The sequence below is a fragment of the Barbus barbus genome (assembly GCF_936440315.1).
Source record: "Barbus barbus genome assembly, chromosome: 2".
Classification (NCBI taxonomy): Eukaryota; Metazoa; Chordata; class Actinopteri; order Cypriniformes; family Cyprinidae; genus Barbus; species Barbus barbus.
Genome location: NC_136730.1, coordinates 9,932,711 through 9,945,088, shown reverse-complemented (window position 1 = coordinate 9,945,088; position 12,378 = coordinate 9,932,711). Strand labels below are relative to the sequence as shown.

Here is a 12,378-nt window from a genome sequence, read left to right as displayed (position 1 = left end):
TTCAATGGGATGAGGGTTTGGTTCTTTGTTCACAATTTTGCTGTAGATTTTGTGCCATAAACACAGTGGGGTTTGTAATATTGTAATAGCTGCTTTTTGTTACATAATTTCAATGTAAAAATGATACAAGACCTGAATTTATCAAAATAGTGGCTCATTTTACCTTGCACTCAGCCGTACATAGAAAACTTTGCAAACATCACTTCATTTGGACAGTAACAAAGACCCAGTGCTCTCTCACACTCACACACACACACACATAGTGTGAAGTAAATCTTGGTGTCTCCTTTAAAATGCAACAAAATAAGCACGTCCTTCAAGTACTTTAGGTCCTCTCAGGTTTGATTAAATCAATGCACTAAAATGCAACAAAGGACACCGCAGAAAGACGCGAAAATTAGCAGCAGAAGAGGGTCTCTCATCTCCACGTGTGAACGCATATCATGGCAGACTCTTCTGAGGGAGGGGAGGAGTAACCACACACACAATCGCTCCGCCATGCTAGTACGGAGGCTATGCTCTCGTCGCTGCTCTCTGACCCCAGTGGCAGTCCTTTCTTCCTCTACTGCGGTCTAGACTCACTCCCCCTCTCCTCCAGTCAGAGCGAGGCTCTCGCCGCCTGCCTGCGCCGCTTTTCCCGCGTCTTGCCGCCAGCTTCGCCGGAGGGTCTCCCAGGGTCGAGGGTCCTGCCCCTGGCCGGCTCCGAGTGCCACCTCTTCGGCTACCGACATCTGCGTTCCTCGGCGCGTATGGAGCAACATCTTTAGAGGTGGGCGAGAGAGAAAGAGGGGTCTTCCAACCTCTTCTGCTGTGTTATGCAGCCTGGAAATATACGCTTAGACAGGGAGCGAGAAAAAAAATAAGACACAAAAGGGTTAGAGGTGGCTTGTCATTGAGCGGCGGTGTCAGCGCGGCCACTCACCCGGAGAACTATCACCCTTCGCGGCAGGCGTGTTGGACATATTTACGCGCGACTTTGCGTGTTTTTAACAAGAAATGTCTGGGATATTGTAGTCGGAGGTGCTGTAGGCTCAACTTCATCTCTTGTGCTCTCTCTCTGAAGAGTGTAGTCCGCACTTGAAGCATGATTTGCAGCCTTTATTTTGATCTTTCCCTCGCATTGTTCAGCCGGAAGCGGTAGAGTTGTGCGCAAATGAATATCAGGCGGGTTATATATTAAACGCAAAGGCAGGTTTTTACGCAGCTATGATCGTGGTTGCTAGCTAGCTGAGGTGAGGAAAGCGATTTATTTATTTATTTATTTTTTTTGCAGAATACGTGGATTAATAAGTGTGAATATTGTTTTATGCAAAAATTAAAACAAACTAGTATATCACCTGTAGAGTTATTTGTAATTTACTGAAAGAGTTTGCCGTGAAATCAAATGACAGATGCGTGAAAAAAACTGTATTAGTATGCAACATATCGTATAATGCTAATACTTTTAAATTAAGTTAAAATGAATGTAATTATAATTATGGTTATTATTTGTATGTCATTACTACAGTACTGTATATTTAAAAACAGTAAGCATAACTAACTATAAGGTGTTACAGTTGAGTGAAAAAAAATGAAATTAATTAATAATAATAATGGTATGAAGTAAAGCTACAGAAATATTGAGGAGGAAACAAGATTCATAAATTAGACCAGACTCATAAATTATTAATCAATTAAAATATTTTTAAAAAATAAACATTGAATTGATTGACAGACTACTACTGACTAATTCTTGCATGTTCAAACCTACAAAACAAAATGCAAGAATTCAGAATTACTTTGCATCACGTTTCAAATGCCTTCAGACTTGTACATATTTAAATATGTTGTACTTAGTTAAATAATATGATTTTTACACACACATGGAGAGAGCAGTGTCAGTCTTTACTCAATTTTTAGGATGTACGATGATGGGTTGTCTCATTAAATTATGTCTAGTAAGGTGTCAGCTAAATCTAGGGGCGTTAAATCAGTATTTAATCAGAAACCCAAAACGTACTTTGTGGCGGGGGTTCCTGTGCAGAATCAATGATTATTATTTATGCATTCATTTAAACAGTAAATATCATAATGGTCATTTTGATTATGTCCTATATATATATATATATATATATATATATATATATATATATATATATATATATATATATATATATATATATATATATATATATATAATTTTATTTTATTTGTATTATATTTATATATTTTTCAAAGAATAAAATACAAACTGACAGCAACATGCTGTACAGTTTCTACAGTAAATATGTTATACATCTTTTTAAGTAAGTGAATGGAAGTTGTTTTGATTTTGTAGTTGGTTGTGGTTAACTGTCCCTCTGGAGATATTGACTCGCTGCTCACCTTTCTGTTTCTCCGCTTTTTCTCTTAAGTTTTGTTTTCAACACTTTTGCTCAGATTTTGTTGTCAGTTTGTTGAGTTTTGGATCATGATACTGTTATATTGCTCAGTCATTCATCTGTTTAGACACTGTGTTTAAGTTTTGGTTAAGTTTGCAGCTGGAGTTTGTGTTGATGATTTTAGAGAAGATTCTGAACAACTTTATAAGTGTTGAGCATGAAGTTGTTTTATCATAAATTTAAAATGAAAATGATTATAAATTGTTATTTTGAGATGTTTGCCAGAAAAGCTTTAAATATTTAGGCAAATGTATTCTAGAAATAAAATTGATATGCACTGTAAAAAATTAACTTAAGTGTGTTTATTGTAATAACATCTAAATTAACATTTTTACTAGACAAACATATACTTTAATATGACTAAATAAACCTAAAAAAACCTACTCTTTACATTCATATACAGAATATAAAACACTTCAATAAGATAATAGACATTCAAGCAAGCAAATATTGTATATAGTTAAAATTTTCCGCAATACAATTGCAGTTATTTCAATGTCTTCCCTTGTTTTATAATCAATTTGTTTTCTATGTATTACTCATAAAGTCATTTTATGCAATTGATTTCACATCATAATCTTTTTTCTGTCACACTATCTTTACAGACAGTATCTCGTCCTCCATCTCGGCACTATCAAGGGCTCTTTTCCGTGTTTAAGTGGTGGTTCTGAAGGATGCTGACTGCGTGGGTCGCTCCAGGGTCCTGGTGAAGTGTCTCATGTGTCACGTGGAGAAAGAATGGCCCACGGAATGCCGTCACAAGGCAAAATGACCATCTCGGTGGACGAGTACAGCTCCAACCCCACACAGGCCTTCACCCACTACAACATTAACCAGAGCCGCTTTCAACCGCCACACGTGCATATGTGAGTAACAAGGGACAATGCACAGAAATACAGTCCTGTTTGCTTTATGCGTTCCGTTTAATTTCGTTTTTAGCTATTCTGTTTTGCACTCACTTTGAAATTAAGAAATGCATCGATTCATACTTTATTCCTGGTCTGTCAGGCTTGCAGTATCACAAAGCCTTATATGTCTAACATGGTGTTTGTTCCTGAATAAGCAAACTTTGTAATAGGATTGGACTGCATCAGACACGAGATACCTTTAATAGCATAATGGTCTACGTGGGTCAGACAGAAATAGATAGTTACGATTACGATTTTCAGGCTCTTGGTTTTTATATCGACCTCAGCTGTGGCACAATATTACATATTTTAGGTGAAACGTACACCGAACTCTTTGTCATTTTCATGCACTGCATTATGTGCAATTTAAAACCGGATTGTTCACTCCGCATGTAGCGGTTTGTGGTTTGGAGGAAAAAGTCTTTGCAGCAGATATGCTGTTTGAGCATTATTCATATTTGGGCAAGGTCTTCCACACTATTGAATATGATGATAAAATTACTACCGTAGCATGCTGGTGTTATTACAAAAGCTTTTACATCATTTCAATTCTTATTGTCCGTTTGATAGGCTGATAATTTTGCACGATCCGTTCAGTTAACGTATAAACCGAGCCGTTTTAACACAGCAAGTGTTTTTGAGCTGTAACATGATGAAGATTAAAAAAGCTGCATCATTATTTAAAGCCACTGGTGTTTGCATCACCCGCAGTTTAATGTACCGAAGGCCTGTGTGTGATTCCTTTCTAGTATCAGCTCTGCTTCGTCCACTGCTTTCTCCTTAATCACCTCCTTGCTTATAGAGCAGTGTGTTCTGGGAAGGCAAAGGCTTGTTTAGATTGGGGAGATAATGATCGTGTTTACCAGAGGCTAGCGTTGCTGGACATAAACACATACAACTGCACATTCGCTTGATGAAACGGGGGATGTTTAGAAAAGGCCATGTTTTTGCCTTGTAGTCAGCATGCACTGTGATTTGCTTTACTTTAAAGCTGCATCTACCTTATCTGGTCCTGAAAAAAAAATAAAAAATCTGGGAAATTTATGGAGAAAAAAACAGTAGTTGTGGAATTTAGAGTAAACAATGCATATAATGTATAGCTGAATTCATGTTAATATATGAAATTACTAAAATCAGTTTTTTACTTTAATCATATACTGACAACCACCTATGGTTAAGAGAAGATGTAACGTAAATCCCTAATGTACGTCACGCTGAATTCTGGGAATGTATGTGTATGTTTTTTTTTTCACTGTGAATTACAAGATGGCTTGTTCTTTTGCACTTTCAAGAACTGTACATTTAACAGTATTTTACTGTAATGAAATATCCAATTAGAGCTATTGCAGCTTTTCACTATAGAGTAAGGGAATTTTTACCGTTAATTATGATCAATTTGTTAGTTAATTTAAATGGTGCATTTTTAGATTACCTGGAAAACATTTTTTTTACTGTGTGACCTGACATTCGAAACCTGTTTTAAATCAGTAACATATATTTCTTTGTGAATGGATACAACAAAAAAATATGAAGGATTTGCTATTGTCCATTGGGAGTTAGTCTTTGTTGTAGTTCTATGCTAGAGTTTGCAGTAAAATTTAAAAGACTAGCTAGTTGGTTGATGCGAAAGATGCTTCAGAGAAAGATTATAAATATTTTTTTACTCTGGAATAATATAGATGAATTGGTGCACCACACCAAACCGGCTCAGTTTGGATTTCGCGCTGACTTTATGCAGCCCTCGTGTAGGTGGTTTAGCAGGGAATTTCGTGACGCTACACAGTAGATGTTGTGTGTTCAAACGATCGTGGCTGTGACCCAGTTATGCACATGGCCCCTGTGCATCGACAGCAATTACCCTCGTTAAGGCTCGCCAACGTGACCTCAGGAGTCAGAGGAAGACTTAGGAAGAAACGTTTTTCTTTTGTACAGCACTCTGGCCAAGAACTAGCACGTTTGTCAGTTTTGGTTCCCTCCCCTTTCTTTCTTTTAAGCACCTATGTTTTGTTTTTTTCTCCTCTTGTTTGCATGGAACAAATTCACAGCAACAGAAAGCATATGCTCTGGTGCTAGTCATGTCGTGTCAGCTACATGAGCTTGTGTGATTTTTGGGAAAGGAAATGCTGAGCACATTGTTTAACAATATCTAAAGCTGGCATGACTTCTGCATTTTTTAATTTATTTTAACTTTAATTTTTAAAGTGTTCAAAAGGCAGCACTTGATTAAAATACTTCTTCGAATCCACAAAGTTTTTGTGTAGATCATTTCAGCCTCAGATTTGCATTATTTAGCTTTTTTCTAAAGAGAGAAATTACGTAAGAAATGTAAGCTTTAAAGTTTGAAAATGTTGATAGTGTTTCAGAATCTAAAATACTGCATTGTGATCTGACCTTTCTTGCATTTATTTGCATACTGCATTGCAATTGGTCTTCTTTATTGTGCTTATTTGCATATTGAAATGTGATTGCTCTTTTCTTTATTGCATCTATTTAACCACATAGCTGGCTCTGCATTGTTACATTATATGTTTATTCTCAATGACACATTTCTGATGCAACATTTATGCAGAACCAAAGCTTAGATCCCAAATTACCTAAAGCTTTAACTATTCTTTTGCTGCCTTGTAAGCACTGCTAGTATAGTCTAGTTATATTTTTTATCTACTGTCTCCCCTACATCCTTTTTTATTTGTTCCCTCTCTTTCTTTTTTTCTCCCTATCTTCTTTGTGATTGAAATCGGTTGTTCACCTGCTCCCTCATTACCTCTCCTCCCCACAGCCACCTTCCACCTGAAATTGGTTGTTGCCTTTTTTTCCTTTTAACCTGATCTAACAGAAATAACCGAGCATGGCCCGGTAGCTTCTGTGCCTTTATTTCTCAAGCCCTCTTTAATAAGAGTGTAATTGATCTTTGGCTCCGTTGCCCTGCTCTTTAATGTGCACGTGTCCAGGCCTGAACGGATGCCAGACTAAAAATACTCGGCTGTTCAATACGGAGTAGATTGATTATGAAATCACAAAGAGAAAATGGAAAAAAAACAATTGTCCTATTTTCGATAGATTCATGGCATAGTGCTTTAAGTAGTGAATGTGAATTTGCTGTCTGAATTGAATGTGATATAAACATGCAGCATGTCCAATGCAGTCTGATTCACAAGCAAATTCATCATTGCTAACTTGATTAATTAAAATTAATGAATACATTTTTCTGGGAAAAAATGCAATGTTGTACACTTCATTTCTAAAATTTGTCTTAAGTGTGCAAGACTGAATTATCCCTCTCGTTTCCTCCCTCTCTTTCTCTCTCTTTTTTCATTGTGCGGCTCTGATCGGCTTCCTTTAGCCTTGTTAATTTCTCAACCTTTGAATAATTAAAACGCTCATAAAAGTGCGAAGCGTTTAAGAATTTCAACTCGACGTTCATTTAATCCCAGCCACGGGGAAAAGAGGGTGTTCTTATCGAGCTAAACGAATGCAGCATGCTTTCTCGCGCACAAACAAACCACCGACTTTTGTATCCGCTTTGAATTCATTGTTGTTTGAATTACGTCATGTATTTATCTTGTTGTTGGACAGGAGAAAGAAGAATATTGTTGCTTTACGAAGTCTGTTTCTCTTTTCGTTTGGAAAAATTGTTGTTGTTTTTCCATTGATGAGAGGCATGCAGAAAATTCCTCTTTTAAAAGAGGATATGGTGACTAGCTTAGTTCGGATGCATTGACGTGTTGTGTACGAGCAGGTTTTACCGCACCTGTCTTTAGAGATTTATGTTTGGCACATTTACGTTGTCTTTCTAAAGCACATGAGTGGCAAACGACAGGAATCGAGTGCAGCACGTACGTTTGTGTGCGCATCTGTGTGCAATGCGCGTAATGGAAGTGCATGGGATTGAAAATATTGGAACTAGTGGGGTTTTGCGTGGACTGTAATTGCAGTAAGCACTCTAGCTGGCCTCCGTAATGCAGATGTCCCGCAGAATTAAATCAGAACTCTCTCTCGTTTCGCCGGTTCGTCCGAAAGGCCTGAACTCTTTCTTTCAGGGGGATCTGTTTTAGCTTGTGTGTGTGTGTGTGTGTGTGGAAGGGTTACACAGGACATCCCAAAGCCTTTGAAATGAGAGAACCCTTGATTAAACTCACACAGCTTCTGTCCACCGAGGCAGCCACTGCACAAGGTCACGGGGGTCAAGTGATTGACATTGGGCAGGTCTGGGACAGGTCTGTACGTTTTAAGTTTTTTTGTTTTTTTTTCAATTTCAGCACAGGCGACCGTGTACTTCCCTTCCAGACAAACGGCACTGTGGCCAGTACAGAGACACAGAAGATCCTGCTAAATCGATTGGCTAAAATTTCCCACTTCTGTCACAGATAAAGGACGTCTGACTTGCTAGTTCTGAATAGATTATTCGTTAAGATTAGATTGCCCTCATACTCTGCTTTAGATGTCACGTGGACTGCATTGTATGCTCTGTAACTTTTCCTTCAATTGGTTCTGTAAGATTGAAGGAATCTGTTTTATAACAGCCACTTCAGGATTAGCTATTTCAGCTCTACACTCTGCAGTGTTAAAACATTCTGAATCACAGAAAGTGTGCTTAGCTCACCAAGGCGTATTTATTGATCAGTAAAAACGGTAATATTGTGAAATAATATTACAATTTAAAATAACAATTTTTTCATTTTAATGCATTTTGAAATGTAATTTATTCCTGTGGTGGCAAAGCTGAATTTTCAGCATCATTACTCCAGTGTCACGTGATCCTTCAGAAATCATTCCAGTATGCTGATTTGTTATGCTGATACAGATTTTATATGAAAAATAAATATTATTTAACCATTACAAATGTAATTTTTGATCCATTTAATGCGTTCTTTCTGAATAAAAGTATTAATTTCTTTAAAAAATCTTTCTGACTCAAGTTTTGAATGGTAGTTATTATTGATTGTAATATTTTTAAGTTTATTCAACATACACTATTTGAGTAAGTATAATTTATCATAGTTAATGTTTATTATACAATATGGTATTGTCGGCATTTTTATAGAAGCAATAATCCACTGGAAGCAGTGCAATATAGTCATTTTTACCACAATTCACATCCTGTCTAATAACATCATTTGGCTTTATTTTACATTTATTTATTTTATCCTTGTCAGTGGTGAATCTGAATTATATTTTTTGGCAAAGGGCTGAAAATGGCATCAAAGCATGAAAAGTTGAGAGTTTGGCGGAATATGAAATGAAACTTTAATTTTAAATAGATTTTAGACTTACAATACAGCAGATTTTTGAATAATAACACAACCTGAGGAAATACACAGTGGTTTCTAAAAGGGCTGCAAATTGTCATGTTCTAATTGAAATGTTTGTTCATGAAGTGTTTCCTCATTCATCCTCATCCTCCTTCCTGTTTTTCCAGCTACTCTCTCTCTCTCTCTCTCTCTCTCTCTCTCTCATTTTTGTGCTCTCTGTGTTACTCTGAAGTTTATTGAATTAGCGCCGACAGCTGAGAAGCACAAGATAAGATAAAAACGCTGTGTCTCTCTCTGTCTGAAATGGATTTCATTGCTATGTATGAGGGAAGGTGGTGGACTGCACGTAGGGCTTGATGTTTCTACACCAATAGCAGTATAAGCCGAGCCGCATGAGTGGAAAAGCCAGTAAATATTTGGCTCCTCTTGATGATTATCATTATAATTTTTATTCTTTGGCCCTAGTTCATGGAGCTTCCTGCCCCTGCTTGTTTTAAACACACACACACACACACGTGGCCCTGAGTGAGGCAGATAAGACTGAAAAGTCCATTTCCTGCTGCAGATCAGTGCAGTGGCGATGCTATCCGCATCAAAGGCTTGACTGCAGGGCACTCTTTTCACAACCCTGTGCCCCACATCTGCAAAACACGGCCCTCTGAAATATTCATACTGTACACAGAGGGTTCAATCTCTCACTCCGACTCTTTCTCTCGGTCACTCTCTCACCAAATTCCTACATTAAAGAAGGAATCTTTCCATGGCGGGAGAGAAATGCGAAACATTTACTTGTAGTCTCTGCAGAGCTCTGATCTATCCTTCTGTGAAGAAATTGCACGTCTTCTTTTAATGGCTGTAATATTTTTATTTTTTTTTTTTTAGATTTGACTGATATAATATCCTGTCCGTTTGTCCATCCATCCGTCTATCATATTTTTGATGTTGTCATATTTGTGAGGTTAAATCAATAAAAATGATTCCAGTAAGTAAATTGTTGTTTAAAAATGAACAATAATATAACATTTTTATCATACATATATCCATCATATTTGTGACCCTGGAGCACAAAACCAGTCATAAGTAGCACAGGTATATTTGTTGTCATAACATCACTTGACTCCATGTTAATATCACCATATCAATAAGCTATTCATAATTTTTCTCTACCTCATATTGCTGCTATTTAAATACCCTGTACAACCTTTTTGCACATTCCTCTTATTACTATTTAAGTCAACAACATACTGACCTGCACATTTATATTTATATTTTTTATCTTATCTTTTATTTTATTTTATTCTTTTATTTTATTTTTTCTACTTTTCTTTTTCTTAATATTTGTATTCTATATAATTGCACTGTCCTTGGAGCGGACCTGACCTACATTTCACTGCTGGTTATACTCTGTATAATTGTGTATGTGACAAATAAAACTCTTGAATCTTGAATCTTGAAATCTTGAGTAGAGATCAACAGGCTTTTACATTTCGTTTTGAAACTCTTCAGCCATTGTCTTGTCTTTTTCACCTCACTCTTCTTGTCAGTCAGCTCAACTCGCTCTCCTCAGGTGATAAATGAAATCTGATCTGTCATGCGCGACTGTTGTTCGTTCGGTGCGCTGTATTGAGCAGCCGCTTTCAGTTTTAATTGTAGTGTCCTCTAACTGAACTAAATAAATTTTATTACTATAAAAAAATCAAAACGACGGTGGGGGGCGGTGGGCAAGTTACCAGTGTTGCGGCTTAACACCGGTATCACCGCCAACACCGTCTATTACAGCAAGCCTAAAAAGTACAACAATAATAAAACAGTACGCTACAAACTAACTTATATAATGTAATTAACATAAACAAATAAGACGAGGCATGGCATAGGCTACACCAGAATGTTTAGCAAACACTTGAGGAATGAAATAAATAAAGAACATTTAAAGAGAGCCGTGCTGACGCGGTAAGTATAAACCAGGCTCTGCTCCCAAAGAGTACTCATTGAAAGCACCTCTCTCATTCTCTTCACATGATCAGAAATCTTACTCCTGCCGCACTGTGCGGCTCTGCAGCGCGCACTTTATGCATGGAGCAGAGCATACGTTTTGGAGCAGCGCAGACCATGCACTGGCACAAATGCGACCACCTCAAATGTTTAACTCCCACATAACTATCGGTATCGGCCGATATCATTCTGAATAATCGGTATCGGCAGAGAAATTCAGTATCGGTGCATCTCTAATTTGTAGCCAACAATACATTGTATAGGTCAAAATGCTTTCTTTTCAAAAAAATTCTTTTATACCAAAAATCATTAGGATATTAAGTAAAGATCCTGTTCCATGAAGATATTTTGTAAATTTCCTACCGTAAAATATCAAAACTTAATTTTTGATTAGTAATATGCATTGCTAAGAACTTCATTTGAACAACTTTAAAGGCGATTTTCTCAATATTTTGATATTTTTGCACCCTCAGATTCCAGATTTTCGAATAGTTGTATCTCGGCCAAATATTGTCCGATCCTAACAAACCATACATCAATGAAAAGCGTATTTATCCAACTTTCAGATGATACATAAATCTCAATTTCAAAAAATTAACCCTTATGACTGGTTTTGTGGTCCTGGGTCACATTTGTGATGTTATTGTTTGTGATATTTTCAATATTAATGCATCAACCTGATTTCAGGACTGTTTTTTTATTAATCATTAAAACAGGTTATTATTTTTCATTCCAGGATCATTTTTATTTATTTATTTATTTATTTTTATTTCAGATAAATGCAAAAAAAAAAAAAATTTAAAAACTTGCAAAAATGCTGAAATGCTCAAAATTAAAAAAAAAAGTAGATAAATAAAATATTCTTATTTAATTTATTTATTTATATTTATTTATTTTTTGGAAAACAGGTGATTTATCCATCGATAGATTTTCACCTTAAAAACCAATGCCAAAATACCATCTCATTTACCAGATATATTTATCTACAATTAATTGTTTGACTGGATTTGTCTCTGTTTTTTAAGCTGTAATGATTTCATTTACATTAGCAAAGAGTAATATTAGTAAAATGGATGTTTCTGACTAATGTAAGAACCCAGATAATGGGTATCTGATGTTATTTAGCAGTTGGAGCACTGCCTTTAAACCTGTAGACCAGAGGTCAGACTCTAAATTAACCACCTATTGACCGGGCAATCATTATGTCATAATGAGTGCTGGGGTGGGGGACGGAGGGTCTAACGTAATTATTCTTTCTTCTCATTGGACAGCACATTGACTAAAATGTCCTCTGTCAATTATGAAGAGTGGGTGGAATCACAATGTAAATCTGGCTATATGGATGTTGATGGAAATATTCTGGTTCAAAAAGAGATGCTTAATTCTGAGAGAAGTATATTTTAAACCCATTTTGTACTGATGATCGATGCAGTGTTCACATATAGTCTGTTAGGTATAATCTGGAAAAGTTAAAGTGTCATTTATTTGATGCAATACAGCCAATCAGAACATATTTAATGTACTGTTAAGTAGAGCAGGATTTTCGACCAATGAGAGTGTGCAGTGGGCGGAGCTACCCAGCACAGCATACACGAATAGAAACCAAGCAACCAAAAAAATGTCACTCATTTTTAGCTCTGATTGTGACTTGATTGACACAAAAACTATGATTTGTATGGCAGATATACCTTTAATCAGATATCTTTAATCACTTGTCACTTTATTTCTTCCCATGAGGACTGAGGGTGCGATGTTAACTGTGCTATTTAAGGAAAAAGTCAAAATAGTAACCAGCTAATTGTTCCC

General features: G+C 36.4%; 1 protein-coding gene across 2 annotated transcripts in view; it reads left to right on the top strand.

The window, feature by feature from the left end:
• Positions 1-292: 292 nt before the first annotated feature.
• Positions 293-12,378, top strand: part of LOC306884157 (metallophosphoesterase MPPED2) — a 55,328-nt gene continuing 43,242 nt past the window's right edge. Inside the window, exons 1-2 of one of the 2 annotated variants that reach the window (XM_079439864.1) lie at positions 293-769; positions 3,026-3,286. In XM_079439864.1, the coding sequence (XP_079295990.1) occupies positions 3,159-3,286 (128 nt within the window). In that variant the 5' untranslated portion in view covers positions 293-769; positions 3,026-3,158. Of the gene's footprint in view, positions 1,233-3,025; positions 3,287-12,378 lie in introns of both variants that reach the window. The other variant, XM_079439865.1, reaches the window with a different exon arrangement.